The sequence below is a fragment of the Vulpes lagopus genome, chromosome 2 (assembly GCF_018345385.1).
Source record: "Vulpes lagopus strain Blue_001 chromosome 2, ASM1834538v1, whole genome shotgun sequence".
NCBI lineage: Eukaryota > Metazoa > Chordata > Mammalia > Carnivora > Canidae > Vulpes > Vulpes lagopus.
The window spans coordinates 109,110,270-109,133,904 of record NC_054825.1 but is presented as its reverse complement, the minus strand read 5'-3'; the positions used below and the strand labels follow the sequence as shown (position 1 = coordinate 109,133,904).

The window sequence follows — 23,635 nt, the reverse complement described above, 5'->3', positions numbered from 1 at the left end:
GAGGGGAGGCGGGTGGGAGGACGGGGTAACTGGGTGACAGGCATTAAGGAGGGCACATCATGTGATGGGATGAGCACTGGATGTTATATGCAACTGATGAGTCACTAAATTCTACCCCTGAAACTAACAATACACTATATGTTAACTAATTGAATTTAAATTAAAAAAAGAAGAAGAATATCAGGTTAACTGGTCATGGCAGGGCATGTGTCTGTACCTAGAAAGGGTGAGCAGAGGACAAGAGAGTTTGAAAAGCATTGTTGTGCAGTTTTCCCAGATACCAGCTGGATCCTGTCCCTGTTAGGCTGGCCACGTATGTGCCTCATCTGAATAACAGTCATATAATAGGAACAAAACCACCTGGGAGTAAACATCCTAATCCGTTTGTTGGGGAGGGGCACGTGTAGGTATTGATTACCCTTTGAATGTTCAATTCATGTAATCAGATGTTTACAAAGCAGAATTTCATATGTAGATAGACAAGGTTTAAATATCATTTAGTAATAGTGACTCTTTAGGCAATCACGGTTGTGTATGCCCATTACAAGTGGGAGACAAGTTCAGCTGGATTTTACTGGAACACTTCATCTTAGTTATAAAATGCATAATTGTTTTTAATCACTTAGGAAATTTGTAACACATCTTGCTTAACACTTCAGAGTGCCTGAGCACCTCCCCCGCCCCGTTTTTTTTTAAGATTTATTTATTTATTTATTTATTTATTTATTTATTTATTTATTTATTTATGATAGACATAGAGAGAGAGAGAGAGAGGCAGAGTCACAGGCAGAGGGAGAGGCAGGCTCCATGCCGGGAGCCCGACGCAGGACTCGATCCCGGACTCCAGGATCGTGCCCTGGGCCAAAGGCAGGTGCTAAACCGCTGAGCCACCCAGGGATCCCCGCACCCTCTTTACATGCACATGTACGTGCACGTCTTAGGAAGGCACGTTCCATTCTCTCAAGACTGTGATAAGGTGGGAAGGCTTCCTCTCCCGCTGACTCCAGTTTAAATACATGTCTGTCATGTGGTGCCAGGAAAACGTGAGAAACCTGAGATTTGAGTTTCAAGTAACCTGTCCAGATCACCAGAGGTTGCAAGTGGCCAAAACTACACATAGCCTAAATGCATAACACTTCTGCACAAGAAATATGTCTGTAGAACAGCTTAATGTACAATTCTAATTGGAAATTCTGATTGACAAGTACTTTCTAGTTGCTTCCCCAAAAATTACTTTTTTTTTTTTAAAGTAACTATGAGCTCAACCTTTTTTTCTGTCAGTCGGGAGAGTGGGCTGCCATTGGGATGTAGAAGAAAATAGTTTAGGGACACCTGTGTGGCTCAGACAATGAAGCGTCTGCCTTTGGCTCAAGTCTTGATCTCAGGGTCCTGGGACTGAGAACCACATCAGTCTCCTGGCTCAGCGGGGAGTCTGCTTTTCCCTTTGCCTCTGCCCCTCCCCCTGCTTGTGCTGTCTCTCTCTCTCTCTCTCTCTCTCTCTCTCTGTCTTTCTCTCTCTCTCTCAAATAAGTAAAATCTTAAAAAAAAATTGTTTCTTTTTCTACATAGGCTGTGGTGGAGAGTGCACTATGTGGCACGCGGTCCCCCACATGACTGTAGCTCTGCACAAATTGGGTAAAACGCTGGGGAACACCTCAGATCTTCAAGGCAATGTTGCCGAGGCCAGTTGCCAGGTCCCTGGGGGCAGATCTGTGATACGCGACGTTGGCAAGTGTCCTGGGCAGCAAACTCTTGTATAACCTAAACCCCTTTGACAGCAATAATTACAACAACAACAATGCCTCATTCTTTAAAAGTAGGGGATGGAGGTCAACTTACTGCTAATATTTGAAAAAATACACAGATTACCAGAGAGTACACTCCCACCCATGACAGGTGCCCAGCAATTCAAGAAGGCAGACCCAAATACTCCCCTTCCTGGTACAAAGAAGAAAAACAAACATTATGGAGAAGTAGGTAGGTGTACACATTTTGTCACAAACTTCCCAAAGGGAAGTATAAGAACAGGTTTTTCTAAAGTCTCTAATTTCCTGTGTCCCAGGACTTCCCAGGCAAGGCACAGACCACTGGCCCTGTGCCCCAGAGCGTAAGTCCTTGCAGTGGGGCCATTCCTCACCAGGCACCACGGGCTGACTGCTGCACTACAATCTATGCCACCCATTTCTCCTTTACCAAAAAGTGGTTAAAATCAGATTCTTTCAAAATCTCAGAGTCCTGATCTAAGTCCATGCTATCCAAGGTTTTGTCAATGAAAGTAAGTCAGGGTCAATTGATTTTTGTTGTTAAAACAATCACAGAGCTCACTTTAGAAACCCAGATATATTTTAAAGTAAAAAATTATCAGACACATATGAGTGCCAGCCACATTTACTTTATAGTCTGTGTATTGTTTCAAATATTAGCAGTAGGTGATCTTTAAAATTTTGTCTTAGAGAGTGAGGCATTTGTATCCTCTCGTAATCATTTCCATAAATGTTTTTTAGGTTAAATAAATAAAAATTTGTAGCCTAAGGCCCAGTTTAGATGTGATGTAGTGTTCTAATAGTAAATATTTCAGTTATCTTTAAATGGTCAACTACCCTGTTTGGAGAAACCCACATGAGATGCAATAGCTTTGTAAGTGTGCAGGCCCAACTGGGTGACAGCATTCTGATGAAAGTATTGGTATGAATGCCTCTTCTAGAAATAAATTGTCACAGTCTGCAGAACATTAAATATAGTGAAAGAACCACCCTGCTGGTCACTATGCTAATGCACAGGAACTAAATTCTGTGGGGAAAAAAAAAATCAAATATGCTAACTTTCAAGGACACTGAAATCCCACGTAATTAAACGGTGAATTTGAATCAAGTTGCTAGGGACAAAAAGAAAAAAAAAAAAAGGAATGGATTCAGAATCATTGAAACCAAGTGGAAATCTTCAATTAACAATTCATGTCTCTTCAAAAGGAGATGTGTAGTAGCTAGGGATCAAATCGTTGATTCAAATAGCCCACCATGCTCCTAATAACGTGAACACTTTTTTTTCTTTTCTTTTTTTTTTAAATCATTGCTGGTCAAGGTGAGAGGAAAGCTTGTTTTATTATACTGAGAATTTTCTAAGTCTTTAGGTCTCTCTAACTTTCTCATTAACATATGCAGTAGCAGAGAATCATTCCCCTGTAGGTCAACTCTTGGTAAAATGTTCTCCTGCTCTGACTCAGAAGTAGGTGACTAAGGATTTAGGAATAGAAGACGTATGCCGGATACCAGGAAGGCCAATAACCCACTCTTGTAGATAATAGCTTATGTTCTGTTCAGAAAAACAGATTAGCTTCACTTTTTATTATCAACATTTCTTCTGAATGTCAAGCAGAGAAGCTTGTGACATTCGCTACGTCCTAAACAGCGAAGGTAGGTTGACAATATTAGTTCTCAAGTCATGTTATATTCAACTCTGAATTTCCGTTCTTGATTGGCCATCACTTCTGGGGCCACCTTTCCACACAGTAGCAGCTTTGCTTTGCCGGGGTCCCCACCCCCAGTACCACGGAAATAGGTTCAAATGCATCCACCCAGGTGATGATGACCCCTGAACTGGAGTCTCTGGCTCGGGCCGGGACCCACCCCCCAGCCCCCGCCCTCATCGATTGCTCCCAGCGACCTATTCAGCTACTTTCTAGATTAACAGTCAGGCATGGAAAACTTTGGGAGGCCCTATTCTGGGGCCAACATGAGCTACAGGGTTTGGGGCAGGAGCCAGGCCTTCTCACAAACAATTTGCTCCCCTTCTTCCTTACGACTATGCAGGACAGATAGGGCATCTAGAATGGGCCATAAGATGTAGGAGGGGATTTCGTCGGGGGCTACCATGCCAGAAAGGGCAACAGTGGGTGAACTCTGGGGTAAGCGAGAAGTAGGGGTACGCAATAATTCCGACACGCAGGGATGGGATTTCTGATGAGCAAAACTGCCCATTCAGATACTATTTCTCAAGTGTCTCTTAGGGACCATGCACACTGGGACTAGGGTAGAACCTAACCGCTTGGACTTTCTATGCACCTGCTTCCTGCTTCACTCTTCAGCAGTTAGACTGGTTCTGTGCATTTTTTCTGTAACAGCCGAATTCCATGAAACACGTTTTTTGAAAATGTGCCCCTTTTGGCTTTCAGTTTTATTTGGTCTTTAGCAGATGCCACCTGAAATAATAAACACACTAGACTGATGTATGGGGGTCACGCTCCCGTTAATAAAGCCAGAGTCCTGTGAGGAGTCCACACCTGTTAAGTCTGGGATGCTGTGCTCCGAGAGTGCCGCCTGTTTCTGCTCCGAGTGCCACCTCCGAGAGTGCCACCTGTGTCTCAGCACTTCAAGAAGTTCGGTACCACTCTGTAACCCACGTCTGTGAATTCAGGAATATCATTTCTGGGGCCTCCTAGTTGTTTTCTCGTCTGTAATCGGCAGTGTGTTAGTCTGTATGGTCACCAAAGTTGTTTCAACTTCTAAGGGGCTTTGATCAACTTCTTTTGTTCCAAATCTTTTTACTTGTGATGCTGGTGAGAAGGTGCTTGGCTGCTCTCAGGTATGGAAACATGGATAAGGTGCTCTCTGTATCCTGCCTTTTCTTCAGCGACAATGTGAGTGTACCTTCACATTAGCATTTACCAGAGGCAGTCTTGACGCCTAGCAGATGAGTGAGGGGTACCATCCAAGTTCTTCAGATAGAAGGGCCAGGCCAGGCCAGGCCAGCACAGCTGTCTCGGCACCACACATTTGTGTGCAGGCTCGGGTGTTGTAGAACTTGTTCGTCCACCACCCTCCTTCTCCTTGGCTTGATGCCTTCACCGCACATGCAGCCAGTCAACTGGTTTCCACGCCAATTTCAAGGCCTAAGTCTATCACTTGATTTTACAATGCTCTGAGGACAGGTTGGAAAGGAGACATATAATGGCACACTTATTCACTCAGCAAGTATTTATTGAGCACTTAGGTTCTGATCACAATTAAATACAGAGAGATGTGAAACGGCAAAACGTACTGGGTGCTCCACTCTCTAAGACCACCCTAGGTATACTTCCTTCACATCTGAGGCTGTTTTCAAAGAACAGAGCTAACCAAAGGACTAACAATCTTAAAGAATAATAATACTCTAAAGGCACATATATTCCCAAGATTAAATGCAAGACTGCCTTTTTAGATAAAATTCCTCTTCTCAGACAATGACCATGGAAGTCTGTTTAATTTCAAAGTTACTATTAAGTTGCATCCCAGGGGAATGAGAGAGATTTCAGAGATTGGTAATGGGGTTAGTACGAGGGCCCCAGGCATTCCACCTTGGTAGAGTAACATCACCACACTAGGGCTTGGCTACGGGTCCAGAGGAGACCAGGAAGGTGCCCAGGATGTGGAGAGTCAGGATGGAGCTGCCATGTTTGGGCCTGAGAAATCTTTCTCAACAGAAGTCAAAGGTGGCTGAGGACAAAGGGGATCTCACCCCAACACTGAACAATCAAAACGGAGTCACTTTTTTGAAGATATATTGTTGGATAGTAATTCAGTGAGATAGGCTTGTACAAAATGGGGTTACTTCAAATGTGGCTATGCCAAGGAGTGAAACTTTCTGCCAAAATACTGTAGCCATCTTTCCCATGAGCAGACCCTTACTTCCCTTTTTCACAAGAGAGAATCATAAATGTACTAGATACTCTGCACAGAACTGATGCTTGGAATGCTGTTGTGCTATAGGCTGGATAATTAATTTACTACTTTTATATTAAGTCTGTCTTCCCCAGTCCCAGACTGTGAGCTGTTTGAACCAAGAACTGTATCATCATTCTTGTCTGTCAGGGGCCAGGCATGGTATTCAGCACAATCATCCTAGCACATAACTATTTCTTGCATGAATAAAACAGCTTGGTGATTTTGAAAGTTCTTCATTTGGACATATTTGGAATTTTAATAAATCAGCATGAGTTCTAAATTTGATTTGTCTAATGAAAAATGTAACTGATGATTCAGTTTTGAAATTCCTATACATATATTTTTATCTGCCTCCTTAATCGTCACCCCTCCAGGACATTCTGAACGCAAAATGGTACAGCTACTTGAGAAGACACTTTGGCAATTCCCTACAAAACTAAACATACTCATACCATATGATCCGGCAATTGTGCTCTTTGGTATTTACCCAAAAGAAGTGAAAACTTGTGTTCACACAAAAACCTGGACACGGATGTCAAGAGCAGTTTTATTCATGATTGCCCAAACATGAAGACAACCGAGATGTCCTTCAATGGGTTAATGGATAAACGGTGCTTACATCTGGACAACAAAGTATTATTCAGCACTAAAAAGAAATGAGCCATCAAATCATGAAAAGACATGAAGGAAACTTAGAAATGCATATTTACTAAGTGAGAGGAGCCAGTCTGAGAAAGCTGGATAGTGTATGATTCCAACTACAAGACATTGTGGGGGGTGGGGAAGTATAACCATAGACATGGTAAAAAAGATGAGTGGTTGCTAGAGATTGGGGGAAGGTGGAGCACAGAAAGGGTTCTAGGGCCGTGAAAGTACTTTGTATGCTCCCATAATGATGTACACTTGCCATTATACATTCGCCCAATCTCCTAGAACATGCACCACCATGAGTGAACCCTAATGTGAAAAGTATGGATTTCAGGGGATTACGATGTGTCAGTTGGGCTTTACAGGGTGTAACAATGTGGGGCTCTGGTGCAAGGTGCTGACAGTGGTGGAAGCGGTGCAAGTGTGCAGATAGCACAACGTGGGAAATTTGTACACCGTCTGCTCAATTTTCCTGGAGCATAGAACTGCTTGAAAGAATAAAGTGTGCTAAAAGCAAAACAAAAACATCTTCTCAGAATCACCAGTGTTTTAAATGAATAAAATAAAGCAGCCTCTATTTATTTGTAACATTTCCTATGATAAAAGGAAGCATAGAAAAAGGACTCTGATTGATCAAGCAGCCTTAATTAAAACTATTAATTTATCTCTGTAGACACACATATTCCAAATTAACTTGGTATGTCATAACATAGATGTGGAATAGAAATCTTTATTTTGACAATGAATGCACAGTTTTTATATTCCTGTTGACAAAGCACGGAAGATCCTAAGGAGCAGGTTACATTTCCAGTTTGGTTTGCAATACACCAAGCTTTTTGACACTTGGATGCTTTTGGCAACAAAAGCCCACAGTGCAACTGCAGAAAGCAGGCTTATGCTGCTCCAAAACACAAATTAAAAAATCAATGCACAGCATACACACTGTATATACTTATCTCCATGGTTTTTAATTTGTGGCGTTTCACCAATATTTTACCTTTAAATTTCTCATAGCTGTTTTGTCTATCATAACTTAAGGGTGGCAGTAAAACATTTATAAATTTTGCTTCTAAAAATTTCTTGTACAATGAAAGATGTCTTCGATTGAAATTTCTTATAATGCTGTCTGCCCCGCCTACATATTTGGGACTTATCAGTAACTAGAATAACAACAGCAAAATCCCCCAAACAGATCACCAGGGGAGCATTTTTGAAAGGACATGGAGGGTTTCTCTTGGTTTCTGACTCTAAAGCATTAATCTACTTTATTACATGGCTTTACCACTTTGGATAACAAAATCTATGCACAAGTTTGGTTTTAATGCATTTTGATATACAAAGAAATGGTTATTTTTGTTAATTTTAAGTCACTGATTTTATTGAATCATATACTGATTGTAGCATCTTAACCCCATGTGTCTGATCCAGTTAGGCACTGAGTGCGAGGCTGGTATTCATCAATATGAGTAAAACACGAGACAGACATGATTCCTCATGGGATACTTTCTATAGTGTCTTTGATCTAATATTTGGTTTTAAAACCCATTGTTACACGATTTGGTACCCCAACAAACTTTTCTAATATCCAGCCCATAAACTGCCCCCTGGGATTTCGGAATTTTAATTTCATTGCCACAGCTCTACGAAGTTTCTACACAAGAAATTTTCATAGGGAAAATAGGCAGTAATGCAGACCGAAAAGGAGAGCAAGAGAGCCCCCAGACACACACATGGGAAGGCATTTCTTTCCACCTGCTCAGATGGCTCACTGTGACACTGTTACCCAACTCTCAGGGAGCAAATGGCTCCAGAGGATCAGACCTCACAGTGGAGTCATGTCATCGTCTTTGGGTCTGGTAGGATGACAAATGAAACAACACTTAAGGGTGCCTGGGCGGCTCAGTGGTTGAGCATCTGCCTTTGGCTCAGGTTATGATTCCCGGGTCCTGGGATCGAGTGCCCCATCGGGCTCCCCACAGGAAGCCTGCTTCTCCCTCTGCCTATGTCTCTGCCTCTCTCATGAATAAAATCTTAAAAAAAAAAAAAAAAAACACTTAAGAAATGGGAGTTGGCGTGCTGACCCACTTCATTTCTTCAGTTTGTAAATACTTTAAATCCATGTATATTTTTCCTTTGTTAGCTTGGTCCAATGCGTTCCTGAAAGTATACTCTCTTTGGAGTTAGGGGCTACAGAGGCAAGGAAAGAGCGAGCTTCCCAGTATTTCCCATAATAATAGTCTTGCTGGCTACAGTTCATTGTATATTTGCTCGGATGTGGAGTTCTACAGATAAAAATATTACACGTGTTATTCCAGTAATTAAAAGAAGCTATGCCCCCTGGAGATTACCTCTCACTAGTTTTAGCTCCATCTATGCCATGTGATTCAACTTTTCTTTATACTCTGAAGTGTCTAAAAATGGAGGCAAGGACAGAGATGGAGAATCCTTAGTAAACTGCAACAAGCAGTTTTGAAAATTTTGGGTTAACTCCTCTTTGAAAGAGTTAAGATATATATGAGGACTTTTTGGTAATTATTAATTTAATGGCATACAGGCAGTTGGGGGAGTCCACATCAGTGATTTTCCTTGAATGGTACAAAGTCTTTGTCAAACACTCATATAGAATTCCAGTAAAATGCAGTGGCCTTTGGAGTACCTAAAACTACATTTTTTGTGTGTGTCCCCATGCCAGGCTGCTTCTGTCATGCTCTCCAAGAGCAATGGGAGGTACCCTAATTCGTTTTAGAACTGACACTGATAATTTGGTGATGACAGACTGTTTCCAGATGTCGTAGGGCTCTCCCGGTTTCATTTTTTTAAAAGATTTATTTTATTTATTTATTATTTATTTGTGATAGACATAGAGAGAGAGAGAGAGGCAGAGACACAGGCAGAGGGAGAAGCAGGCTCCATGCAGGGAGCCTGATGTGGGACTCGATCCCGGGACTCCAGGATCACGTCCTGGGCCAAAGGCAGACGCTAAACCGCTGAGCCACCCAGGGATCCCCTCCCGGTTTCATTTTTATCTTTGACTTAAAATCCCAACTTTATGGCTAACACCCCCATCCCAACTGACGCCTGAACAAGTTTAGGGTGGGGCACTTGTATGTTCCATTTGTGAGTCTGGTTTTCTACCGACATTCCAATTTGAGACCTGAGCTCTTAGGTAAGTGTCTTCATAGGCACTCCACCCACTGAACTCAAATTTTAAGTTTCCCTGCCATCTGGAAATCTTAAGTTTAAGCTTTGAACAATTTTTCAGTGCTTTTACCTGAGAAAACAATGGGCAAAAGCATCATTCATTAATACAAATCATTTAATTAGAATGTATTCAAGGCAACTTTCCACTTAGACTACCACTCGGTTTTAATTTATAAGACAAACTTTAAAACACTGTGATTAAGAGCAGCTTTCAAAATTCAGGTTTCAAGCATAACGTTATTTTATTCATTCCCAATCTTGAAGTTCTAAGTAAGTGAATGATCATGAAATTTTTAGTATCAACTCCAACAGTTCTGCAAGAAAATCCTTGTGGATTCATCTGTAAATATTTTCCTCTCTTAGTATTTGATCTTAATCATTCTTTCCCATGACTTTCCTTAAGTATCCAGTTAAGTAACCAGAGTGTAAGTAATATCCAGTTACGTAACAGGAGCATATTAAAAAAACAGAACAATAGTTACATTTTCATCCTAATTTTGAGAGGCTCTCTGAAACTGTTTATTGCACACACGTACAAATAAGCACATTTAAGATGGTGTGTACTAATTTTAATACACATTTTCTGGAAAAGTGTGATCACAAACTAGCACTGGTGTTTTCTTCTACGTGTGGAATATTTTTTAACATAATTGTTAAATGTTCCATTAGTTTAACTGTCTTCTAACAAGACCACATAAAGAGGTAGCTGATAATTATAAAAAATTAGGAAGGAAACCCAAATGTCACCTACCACCTTCACTCAATAGAAATTCCTAAATATTAATACATGTATGAATGTACAGACTAACAATTTTTACTAATTTGGAAATATACTCATCTGACTTTTCCAAGAAGAAAAACATTAAAACCTGCTTTACAAACTCTACCTTTTGAGAAGCTAGTTTGATGCAGAATTAATATTCTGGATCTGGAGAGGCAAGCTCAAATACCAACAGGAACCAGGGAGTTGAGGGGGGAAAATTAAAGCAAGATAGGATTAAGGAAATCAACAGTTAGTTGTGTTACCAAGGGTAGTTGGGAGTGTGTCTGAACTGGGGAGTGTTCAGTTTAAAGGGAGTATCAAAATTACTCATTTTCAGCTTGACGGCTACCACAGAGAATGCATTACTTCTAAAGTCTACAAATTGTACCTACTTCTCAATTAGAAATGGTAACTATTTTGTACATACATCCAACTGAGGAGCTTTTCTAAAAGCCTATCTATTGATTTCCTGTTTGTAATCACTGAAGTCAAGGCAAATATTATGATCACCTTCCAGTTAAGTGATAGAGTTCCAGGTCAGATTATTTCTTTTAAATCATGTTAAAAGCATCATAAACTAAAAACGAAAACATGTGTCCTTTATTCTGATGTGTATTGGTGGGATCACAAGCAGCATTTTCAGCTGCACGTTGGCTTGAGAGTATGAAGCACATGCACTTTTTCCAGTTGGTTTATTGCACTTCATGTACAGTCATACGTGGTTCTCCATTCACATGTGATCTGAGACCTATTCAAACTTTTCTCTCTAAATACAATTTCCACAAGTTCTAAATGTCTTATACACACCACTACAGTATAAACCATAAAAGATGTATTTGGTAACCAAAACTTCTCAGTAGCATTTTAAATATATAGGTTTTTTTTTTTCTTACCCTGGGAGCAGAGCTTTTTCCACAAGGCGATGTCTTTTACCAAGGACAGAAAAATCATAATCAATGTGCAATCAACATTGTGTTGCTTTTTGCTGCACCTACCATTCACTTCTACTATGAATTAATTCTTCTTCCTCCTCTCCCGCCCCTGGCAATTAGTGCAGCAGAAACACAGAAAGGAGAGTACTATGCTTAGGTGGACCAGTTTGATTCAGCATTGAGTACCAGGTATGCATATAATTTTAAAGTCTCTTTATAACAAAGGTATTTCAAATTAACTTATGAAGGAAACCACAAAATTACATATGTACCTTATGAATATTTCTAAAAATATTGCCTGTAAAATTTAACAACTTTCAGTTTTAAATAAAGGCATTAGGGAAATCTGTAACCTTAAAAACTGCCTTCGGTACTTCTTAGAAAGTTTTTGAGTCGAAAAGTTTTCCGAGTTATTTTTGCTATTAAATAACATAATACAGCATTACACTTCGTTCTACTGAATATCACTTGCTAGAAATCCTGTAATAGCTAGTTGTTATCAAGAAATAAAGACCTTTTATCTCAAACAAGCAAACAAAAAAAATACTGGAAAAACCCTGAACTGTCATATAGGATATGAAAGTGTTAGACGTCACTGGTAAAGAAGATTCTTGATTTGGTAATGACCAATTTCATTTAAACCTATTGTCTGCTCTAAGTGCACTAGAAAATTTAGATCCTTTGTATCTAACTTTTTTTTTTTTTTTTAAAGAAAACCGTAACCACCTACTTTGTGTATAAACGTGCACATCTTGCTTTTGTGAACAGGGTGCTTCACCTGCTCCTGAGTGGACTCTCCTCTGTGTGGAGCTACTGCACTAGGGCGTGTGTATCTACTTTCATGCTACATTCTTCCTGACATTTTCCCTAAGAAAAACATGCTTAACTATTAAGTACGTTAATTTTACCAACTTCTCGACTGAAAGCTTAACTTTCAATTGTCTTGTCAAACGACAGTAAAAAACAATAAACGGACTAGCATTTTATCATTCTAAGATTTTGGTAGTTTCATTTTTAATACCATTACAGCTTGCATAAAAATGGGATTTGTACTACTCTTTTCACCTTTTTAAAAGTCTTTTACAACTTTTCCAACATAAAAGGTGACAATATGACATACTTATACATGAAGTACCATTAGCTGAAAATGAGATGAGACTGCATTCATAAGGCTTCAGAGAATGTGTAGTGAGTTGCATAAAAATTCATCAATTTAAGTGCCACGGTACCATGATGACTTATAGATTAGCAGCCTGACAGACATCCTCAAATTTTTACAAAATAATATATGAACTGTATAGCAATGAGAACGTTTGAGATAGTAGCATATTAAAGCTCTACCTAACAGTAATACACAACCCCCCCATCCGAGAAACAACTATGTTTGATCCAAACGACTAATCTCTATAATGATTAAATCACCCGTTATCACTATTTTATGTAATTCATTTATGTAGATATACTATGGAAATATATAAATATGGGAGTATTTTGACACTCTGGTTAATAACATTATCAGTATAGTTATGTCTTTTATAACATGTAACTCGTTTCAGCCCCAAGTTTTAGAACTTTAAAATAAATAAAAAGTGTAATTTACAAAAATAAGCCATTATTTACAAACATAAAAATTCATCCTGAGAACTTATTAACCAGGAGAACTGTTTCACAGAAAAGGAAATTACCAATATCTGTGAAATAAAAAATGTACCTCAAGAATTAAAGAATTCATATGTGGAGGTCAATTTACCTAAGTTGCAGGCAAGAAAAGACTAAGGTATTTAATAAATCTAAAATCGACTTGTATGCAAGAAATGCTATGACTTCTCAAATGCCATTGTCATTTTCCTTTAACTTCTGTATTAATGGAGTATTCTGGCTGTATTTTGGAAGAGGGTGAGAGAGAAAGAACACCTCAAGAAAACTCAAGGATGTGGTCTCATCTCTCACCAGGGGTTATGAGAACAGAGAAGTGGGGTGCATGGTCATTATAAATGGCTTACTTTGGACTGTCATGAGAAACAGAGCCACTCTACCTTTGGCTTTACCTGGCTGAGCTCCCGCACTCCACCCTACCCGCCCCCAACAGGAACAGTGACTAAAACAGTTCAACATTATATAAAGGAAAAATGTCCAATTAAAACACAAATGTGAATAAAGGCAAACCCTCATCAGATTCTTTGCTTTATAATGTGACCATAAAATACTTAATAGAAATGAAAAGAAATGGTTCAACAAAGAATCAAACTGGTTTTGGGGGGTATATCATCACAACAAATCTCTTTACTCTTTATGCTGTGAGCAGAAAGTGATTATTTTGGAGAAGGAAAAATAAGAAAAGTGTGAAATTAGTAACGCAAGAGGCTGAAAGGCAAGTGGCAAGACTAGAAAAGAATGCCTCAAACCAATCCTACTTTGTTCCCATCTCTACTGGCACCTACCCCCCGCCCACCCAAGGTAAAAGGCCAGAATAACCAAAGCCATTTTAACAGTAGTGTGCGCAATTGTCAGCTGACAAACAACATAAAAACAAGTCACGCTGTTATCTGTGGTCACGTTCTTCAGGGTTAGTCCAGTAATTCAAGACTTTACATTCTTTTCTCTTTATTTGTTTATTTTAATTAAACACATAAAGGTTAATAAACAGACATAGTCCAGAGTTAGTAGGTTGGTATTATAACATTTATTAAAATAATGCTATGGGTTAATAGAAACAGCAAAGAACCAAAGAATTAAAATGCAAGCTATGTAAAATCCCAACTAAAACCCAAAAGTGTCTAATGTATTCATTCATTAGCTAACTAAAAGCCCAAGAAAGACAAGACACCCAATATAATAAAGTACTGCAAAACAATTGGCAATTTTCAGTTATCAAAATTGTGGATTCTGCATTTTGTATCCTTTTCTCAATCAAGAAAAAAATTCTTTTTGAATGTTATATAACATACATATAAAACAAGATAGAAAAATACATTATAAACTTGTAACAATGGCTGTAAATACATTATCTTACATGTTTCTCATAGGCAATAGGTTGGTTATGATACATACATAGCATGAAACTACTAAGATAATAAAGAATTGACAAAAATACATGTCAGCTGTACGGTAACATACAAGCGACACTCCCATCTACCCACACTAAAAAATTACATAATACTGTCAGAAAAGAAGTCTTAAAAACTACATATTTTAATAAGAAATAAATTCAATAAAGAATGATAATACTGAGAACCAAGGCATTCAGAGATTTCAAAAGTCATGCTTTTTTTCAGTTGATCCAAAATTTTATCAACTAAGTTTTCAAAAGTTTGTTCAGAGCCAACATTACTCATAAATGTCACACATTTATTTCATACATTTACTTTCTTCCCCATAAAAGACCTTTGATAAACATCTAAAATGTCCAGGTATAACATAGTTGAGATGAAACTGGATCAAATACTGGTACTGTTGTTAAGCTATTATCACCTCAAGTGTTCGAGTGTCGCAAATTTATTCAACCAACCAAACAAAATAAAAATCAAAATGGCACAGCATATATTGTAAATAAATCAAAACAACTGTATGTGTAACAGAAAGACAAAGCAGTGGCACATTAAACCAACGCTAGCTGAATACAAAACAATGAATGTCTATTGCATAGTAAATAAACTGAAAACGGTTTCCAAGTGAGACAAGATGATGGAGGAGGTCACCACGAAGGTGCTTACTGAGCTTACTGCTGACCTTTGACTGTGAAGCTGTGAAGGTATGCAAGAGGGAATGAGTTGATAAGCTGGGGATCCACTGCCACTTGATATTTGCCACATCCGGTACTGAGCAGTTAAGGATTATTTACTTAAGTGTTTAGATATAGTTGGCTCTGTGCACAAATCACTTCAACTGCCAAACTAAATGAATTTCATGAGTAATTGGAAACTCATATGTAGTTGAGCATTTATTTATATGCACAATTATTGCCAGTTCTCATTTTCTTAAAGTTAAAAAAAAAGCGTGGGGGTTGGGGTTGGGGTTGGGGGGGGGGGACTTAGGTTACTAAAACCACCAAAGAAATGGACTACCCAAGTGATTTGGTATGGCAGAAAGCAGTCTGATTAAATCTGGGCCATTAAAAAATACTGTTATCCAGAATGAAAATCACAAAGATTCATTTTTGTGAAAAAGCTTGCTAAGAATACTATTATTTCCAATTTAATAAGAAAAAATGCAACACACTCCTCTTTCTCTGAATAAAATAAAGTTCTACTTTTGTCTGTAAACTGATGTTCAGATCACACATAATTTTTTATCTCAGAACCTTGTGGGCTAACATTAAATATCACAATAACCAAAAGCACTCGATTATGATTTTAAAAGAATGATGTTTTAAAACTTGTTAGACATTAGAAAAGTTATCAAATTTTTTTCACAGTATCAGATTTGGCAAATTTGTATCAAGGTAACGTGGCAAAAATCATATAATTCAAACCATCAACTCATTTGTCTCCCCTCAAATCTTTCACATACTGGGCGGGCGACTGAGTAACATGCATTAACTTGTATTCTGAGGGAGGAGCTGATCTTACAAGACACTTGACTAAATGACCATGAAGGAAAATAAGGCACTTTCTTTTCTTTAGACTTATTCCAATACTTAAAAAATAAAAAAGAAAGACAAAAAGGCTCTTTTGGTCTTTTGTTTCTTGACAACCACCAGAAAAAATCATTTAATGAAATAAAGGGTTTCTTTGTTCTTTTTCTTTTTTTTTATAACACTTGAAAGTATAAAATGCTACATTTCCAAAAATATATATATTTTTTCTGCACCAGCACCCTTGTATAGTAAAAGTATCTACTTTTTGTTCATTTGTTTCAATGCACTACACTTTATCTACAATTTCATTACATGTATACAGCAAATAGGCAAGCATGGCTTTTACATCCTTAATGATTTTTTTTTTCTATACAGGGAGGTTTAAAAAAAATATTTGAACAGTTTGCCCAGTAATGTGACACATAATGCATGTACCTTGTTCTCATATATTTTTTAAAGGAGGTTGTAAAATAAAGGTTCAGTAATTTTAACTCAGATATTTATCTTTTTAAAAATAGTGTTGCAGTTTTGTTCTTTGCATTACTTCTCAAAATTCCTTGTTTTTTCTCTCATGGCACACTTCTAATACTTCAAATTTTGGCAGGCAATATAAAAAAGGCTGCAACTTCTGCCCTTTGAGGGCACTGTAGTGACTAAAGAGCATATCAAATTTTGAATACTTTTTGAAATCACTTCACCAATGACATCCCTGACCAAAGGTTCATGCATGATGCATCATCACACAGTACATTCAGAGAGCTGTGACTCGCTATGAGAAGAAGGTTCCTAGAAGTCTCTCACAGTAACTGCCTCTGTCACTGAGTAGTTAAGGGCCATCTGTCTCCCCTTCTGAAGTGAGGCCTTCTTACCGTTCGCTTAGGGTAGGACATGAAAAGATGATCAGTGCTGTGGGATGAATTGGGCCTTATTGCTTTACTACTATTCAGTGCAGGTTCTAGAATCACTTTCACCCAAACAGAAAGAAAAACCAAAAGCTGAGTTGGAGGACAACAATTTCTTTGTCTTTTGTTTGGTTAGATGGTAAGACGAACGGACAAGTGCCTCAGCTCGCTGCACTGACGACAGGCAAGCAAAGGCGATTACCAGTTAACTGATCAGCAGGCAGGCATGGTCAGGTCATCATTGGGTGAAGAGTTCAGAGGTCAGAAGGTCATAGGTTAGTTGCCGGTGGCGGCTGGGTGGTTAGAAACAAAAAACAAAACAAAAAAAAAAAAAAAAAAAGAAAAGAAAAGATAGAGAAGAGATTAGTTTCAGCTAGTGACGGCTTAATGACAACATGAAAAACTAATCACAACTAATAAAAAAAAAAGCATGTTTAATTCTGACAAACTGATTGACACCATCTACAGAATACAATAAAAATCATGACAGTTTCATATCATGATTTGAACAAATGAAGAAGAGCCCACTCCCACAAAAAAACAAAAAAAAAACAAAACAAAACAAAAAAAAACTGGTTAACAAGAAAAAATAGAAATAAAATACAACTAACAACTAATAGTTAGTAGCAGTCAATGAAGGAAATTGGAGAACAACAACAATGAATAGGTTTGATATACAGAATTCTGGAACAGTCAGTGCAGTTATCAGTGTCTGACTGCTATTAAGCATTAGTATTCTCTCAGATGCAAGCATTAAAGCAACTATTAATGATGGATGTGATTATTAATAACTGATGATTAACAGAAATGAATCTAAAGAAATTTAAATTTCTGTGAACAATTTGGTTCAACATAAACTCTGGGCCAAACAAGGTTTCTTTTGTTCAATAAATGTTTATTGCTTTTTCAATTATTCTATTTACAAACAACATGGAATTTCTTGGCCTTATGATACAAAGCAATACTAAACTGTAGTCTAGCAGTGTAGGCAACATCATGGGAACCAGAAAAAGGCCAGGCCTTCTGCGCTAGCCAACACTTTCCAGTTGAAAATACTATTTTACACATATAGAACACTTATAAAATGCACTTGCATGTAAACACTGTAAAATCCTGCCATTTAAAATTCTATACTCAAAAAGCTCTAAGTACATCAAAAAATAGAAGAAATTTCTAATTGATACCAATAAGGCATTTTAAAACTACAAACAGCTTTCTTTATTCAATTTCAAAGCTAATACTCTGCAAATACAATAAAATCTGACATTTCATATACATTCCTGCTTTATATTTTATATTTTAAAAGAAGCCACCTGTAAATACTATTTTCTTTTGCAAAACAACAAACAGAACAAAACAAAAATTAAAAAATTACAGTAAAACATAAAGTAGTTCTCAAGTGGAAAGTTATCGTCCCCAGTGTCCTTGAGTTGTTCCTTCCTTATAATCAACCTCTGTCACATTCTGCTTCACCAAACTTGGTCCACTTAACAGTAGTATGATTTTTAAGACTCATTCAACAGCTTAATTATTTCTGCTATATTCTGAGGTTTGATAGAATTTTCTGTACTGTTGGCATTGTGACTAAGGCAGAGGAGATGTGAATGAAAACTATTCAGTGCAAAGGTAGATTCCATGCCACTTCATAAATCATAACCCAGTAGGTATAAGGTTCACAGAGTTATTTTAAATGAACTATAAAATGGACTGGTTTACTTTCATATAACAAAAATGCTTTCTAGAGTCTATCATTTAGGATAGTTTATAAATACTACAAAAATACTGTATCTTCAATGTGACCAAATCCTCCCTGAATTTTTAAAAAATAAGTGGAATTTTATTTAAAATAAAAACTGCTATTCCAAAATTAAAGAAGAAAATAAATATTTAACACGATGTAGTCATACCACTTCACAGGAAGTACTCCTGAAATACAGAATCTTAAAGCATTTTTGATATTACTTAAAATTTTGATTAAAATTGTATTAAGTTTCTTATACAAATTAGGTAAATGATGGTTTTTATAAAATCAGTACTCAGAAAAATTCTGATTATGTTTTTGTGTGTGGAATATATAAACAATGCAAACTACCACTTATATATATATACCAGTACACCTAGAACACATCCTCTGCCAAGTCCTGGCCTCCTACAGTACACACAGGTGTGTCAACCGTGCAAAATCACTTAATGGTTCATCACAACTAAAAAGTCAGTTGGTCTTTTACAGGCTTCAAATTCAGTTTCGAAATATATGTAGAAGTGGGTTTATTTTTAGTAAAGAACTAGATATATTTGTCAACCATGCAGTACTCTAAATACTTATAAAAGATTACATGGTTATATGTCCAAGGGCTGAGTTTCCTTGCATTAAATGGATGCTTATATTATTCTTCCCTTCAAAAATAAAAAAAAAAAAAAAAACCTCAAAACTAGAGAAAACAGTAGTATCATAAAATAATTTAAATGAAGGACTTCAGACATCTCCCTTAGACCCAATGAGTGCATACAGTGATAGTAACAGCAGTATACAAGTATTCTGTTCTTTAAAGAAAATAAAAAAGGTAGCATTTCGGTTTGCTGACATTGCATTTTGAATAAAAGTGACAAGACTACTCAAAAACACATATAACTACAAAAGAGCCATGCATGGAATGTGTTGTTATTTCCAAACACCATAAAATCTCTCTAATATTTTCAACTATCTCAAGGCACTGCAGCATTGAGTAGCCAATTATTATTGCTTTAAAACAAAATTATGAAAAATCTCCTAAAAGGGGCAGGAAGGGAAAGGTTAATAGAAGAAAATCTACTTTAAAATACTCTTTCAAACTATTTCAGACATTAACAATGTAAAAAAAAAAAAAAAGCTTCAAATTATTCATGGAATTATCTGATTTCCTTAAATCTAAAGTGACTTAAAAAAAAATCACCTCCTTCACTAGGAGACATGTTCTGCAAGAAGGTGATGCATACACTTGTATAGGACACACCTACAAGGTGCATTATTGTCACAGACCATCACTGAGTTTGGGGCCTATTATTTTGTGCACTGAATAATCACAAGTAACGTATGTATTAGTTACATGTCTTCAATTCAAGGCTCTTTAATTATGTATGATGCTAAATAAATATCATCACCGCCTTTGGAAAGTATTTTATTCTGATGTGGACAACAGCTGTGTCCAGTATTTATTTACCATCAGTGTTCAGGAGAACCATGAGAAGCAGGTAGGTCGTTCATAAGTTCATAGAAGATGGAGGACAGGAGTGTAAATTCCATCACTTTTCCCACTAATTATTAGAGACTTCAATCAATTTAATTATTAAGTAATAAATGTGCTGTAATAGAAGCTTGATAAAAGTCTTTTTCTACCTTGCTTTGGATTCTTACCCTGTGATGACAAACTTCAAAAGCAATTCAATGTCAATAAACCGAAAATATCACTCCTCAAAAACATAAATAATTTATAAAAGGGTCCAAGGGCATATATAGGACACAAATCACAAATGTTGAAAAGGAGAAAAATGAAGACTTATTTTCCAGTCACAGGTTAGTCAAAGAGGAAATATTCAAAGCTGGATTCATGTCTCCACAGAACATTAAGAGATAGTTTACCTTCAGATAATGTATTTTAGCAGCAAATGACAAAAATCAAAGGATCCATTTTGGCAAGAGAATGTAAGAATAAAAGGGAATTGATTTTCTCATTTATATTAAAAAAAAAATCCAACTGCATCAAGTTATCTTCACAGTCCTTACTTTGTTGATTTCAGCTAAGTACTTGACGTGTATAACCTCATGTTTACACAGTGGCTCAAATATCTTATTAAAAAGGAAAATGGAAACTAAATCTTCAGTTTTCTCCACAAGGACACAGGAGGCATATATTCCTTTACTTCTCTCATTAAAGCACCATCCGCTTAGTTCATTTTGCAAAACCAACCCAATTTTTCAGAACAATTAAAAGGTAAATTTTAGCAAAAATTATGACTGAAAAATAATTAAGGCAATATCAAAATTTACTAGCTCCCCAAATGGACTAATTTATGTTTTAGTAGGAATAAATCACAGTACATACTAATATAGGATTTAATAAGTTAAAATATGAAGGGAGCAAAACAAAAACAAAAACAAAAACAAAAACAGGCAGGAGGAGGGGGAGAAAAGAAAAGGAAAGGAAAAAGATAGATAAGGAAAGAAAAGAAAAATCCCAACCCTTAAATCTGTCAATTATGACAAATTTAGAAAAAGAAAAGAAATGGTGTGCAGGTAAGCAGTTATATTTTTTCCATCAGGTGTGGTGTTGCAAATTTTATGGACACCAAACGCATTTCTTATAAACAAGAACTGCAGAACTAAACTAACCTCGGTCTGCGGTCACAATCCTTTGGTAAGGATGGACACGCATATCGTGCCTTCGAACTTTAGTAGCCACCGCACCTAGTTAAATTGCAATTACCAAGACAAAGTTAGAAACATTCACAAGGGAAAAGAAAACAAACATTAACAGCAGGTTTATCAAAATGGATTTCAAATGTTCATTTACTACAAAAGTTTCATTTTAAGAAACACGTTAAGGCACAGTAGTTTTAAAATTAACCATAGTATGTTGTGTATATATGCGTCTATTAATATTGCATTCATTTCAAACATCTTGGCCTTAACCTATTTTATCCATTCATTCACAATCCCAAGTTACAGTATTTCATGAATTCTATTAGATCCAAACATATTTAAGCTTTACTAGTCACATATTCACTGAAGTGCCTTTCTTGCAGCAGGACCACTTAAATAATGCCATGTTTAATACTGACAATTATTTGCTAACCTTAAGACCACTTCCAGAGTTTATCACTTAAAAAGGTTTAAAAGCAATTCTTAAAGCCTACAGATTGTGGTTTTAAACTTTGAGTCAATAAGTATGAACTGCAATGAATTAGGTGATTAGTAAAGCAAACAGTATAGTACACTTAGCAGTCAGTATACTACTATACACTCCTTTATAAATTACCGTTACTTTGTAAGATTACAGACTAAACCAAATTAATAACATACTTTTACTTTCTATCAGTGTGCAAAAAGTGCAAGTAAGTCACTGACTGCTAGGCTAAGCTTTCCCCCCCACCCCACCCCCGGAGGCTGCTGAGACTAAGCATTTGTTAAATTCAGATCTGATGAGGGTTCAGTTAAGACCGTTCTTGAATTCTTAGCCTTTCGTTGGGAAAGCCATACCTAAAGATAAAAGGAAGGGAATTAAAAATTAGTCATCAATGAAGATTTGATGCTAATACCAATCTCCTCACTACCACCAACACACATGTCTGCATCTGTTTTGAAGGGCACTGCTTATTTTAAAATAATATGATGTGAGACTTGATATATATCATGCATGTTATCTGTGTGCAAATTTATTATAACTTAGCAATTTGAAATAATTTTCTCAGTTCTCCAAGTGCTCAATGTCACGTTTTACTGCTTAGGTGGCAAAGCGAGAAACAGGATTGATAATGGATTTTGATCATTTAGTACTATTATTCATTTTATGAATGCCAATTAGGTATCTGTATATATTTTGCTTTTAATTTGTCAGTCTAATAATTATTACAAATAAAAATTTCCCAACACAACAAAAACACATTGCTTAAAATGAGAAACTGCAGTGCCTCTTGCTGTTTCTAAGCAGTAAACTGGTCCATCACCCCTTTTTTTCATTTTAGATAAACTAATCTTATACAAGTAGAATTCCACGAGGCAAAATCAGCGAGATCTTGCATTGAGAGTGCTGGAACAGCAGCTGGTGGCTAAGAGTGCCAACCCTGCAGGAAGCAACCAACTCCTCGAACAGACGCTGTGCGTGCAGCAGAGAGGAGCTCTGGGGAAAGGAGCAGGCATGGGGCCACAAGACAGAGCGTTAACAGAAAGGAAGACGTAAACAGGTTACAGGTTACAGGTTATTTTAAAAATGCTTCAAGAAATGTGCAACAGAAACAAGCTTCTCATAAACAATTCTATAAATTCTGACCTATGATACTTTATACAATGATTTAGAGATAAAACGGAAAACATGTACAATAAAATGTATTTGCTCATGAAACAAAAGGCACCTGAGTGCATGCACACACACAGATAACATACAGAGCATTGTGGCTTTCTTTAATTGAACAATGAATTTTCAAGTTTAAATCTTAGTGTCCGGGTTCATTAAAGACTTTCAAATTTTTATAGATCAGTATTAATGCTGGAAAAAAAAAAACCTTAAAAGATCAAAGTCCTAAGAGTCAACAGCATGCATGCAGCACCAAGGTCATATACAATTCAAGGAAAAAAAGTATTCATATTCTGTCTGGTAAAACAAAGGGGCAGCACGGAAAGAGTTTGTCCCACATTGACTGGTCGTGTTATAACAGCTGCTGTATTCTAGTCCTTCATCCAGCAAGTCAATGGGCTGAAATATCAGGCATGACTGGCATTTCAATCCACTCTATAAAAAAAAGGCATCAGTAATGTCTTTTTCAAGCACACCACTTTTTGTTCACGTAAAACCAAGCGTTCATACTATGATCTTAATTTTTGCCTCAAAGATGATTCTAAAACAGTGACTTGGTATTTACTTATCAATTCCATACTGTACTACTGAAATTAGGAATTTCTTTTATGTTTGACATTAACTAATAACTTCAAGAGAGAAAAACTGAGAAGCTGAAGAATCGAACTAATTTACCTGGTCTCTTTCATATTTTAAGTGATCACAAATATTAGAAAACACACAGACAATAACAGCAGTTATAAAAAATATTTCAAAATATTTCCACATGGAAATTTAAAATTTAGATGACAACCAAGTAATTCCCTGAGACGAAAGGAATCTAACTGTGGGCAGTGGAGCAAATGGAGGGGATAGGCCAAACTC

General features: G+C 36.9%; 1 protein-coding gene across 9 annotated transcripts in view; it reads right to left on the bottom strand.

Annotated features, from left to right (window-relative positions):
* Nucleotides 1-10,986: 10,986 nt before the first annotated feature.
* The window catches only part of QKI (QKI, KH domain containing RNA binding), a 162,102-nt gene continuing 149,453 nt past the window's right edge, over nt 10,987-23,635 (bottom strand). For 5 of the 9 annotated variants that reach the window (XM_041745511.1, XM_041745506.1, XM_041745507.1 and 2 more), the window contains 2 exons: nt 21,091-21,165; nt 10,987-17,014 (listed from right to left, as the gene is read on the bottom strand). In XM_041745511.1, the coding sequence (XP_041601445.1) occupies nt 16,998-17,014; nt 21,091-21,165 (92 nt within the window). In that variant the 3' untranslated portion in view covers nt 10,987-16,997. Of the gene's footprint in view, nt 17,015-17,599; nt 23,207-23,635 lie in introns of those variants that run through there. The other 4 variants (XM_041745512.1, XM_041745508.1, XR_005986249.1 and 1 more) reach the window with 3 other exon arrangements.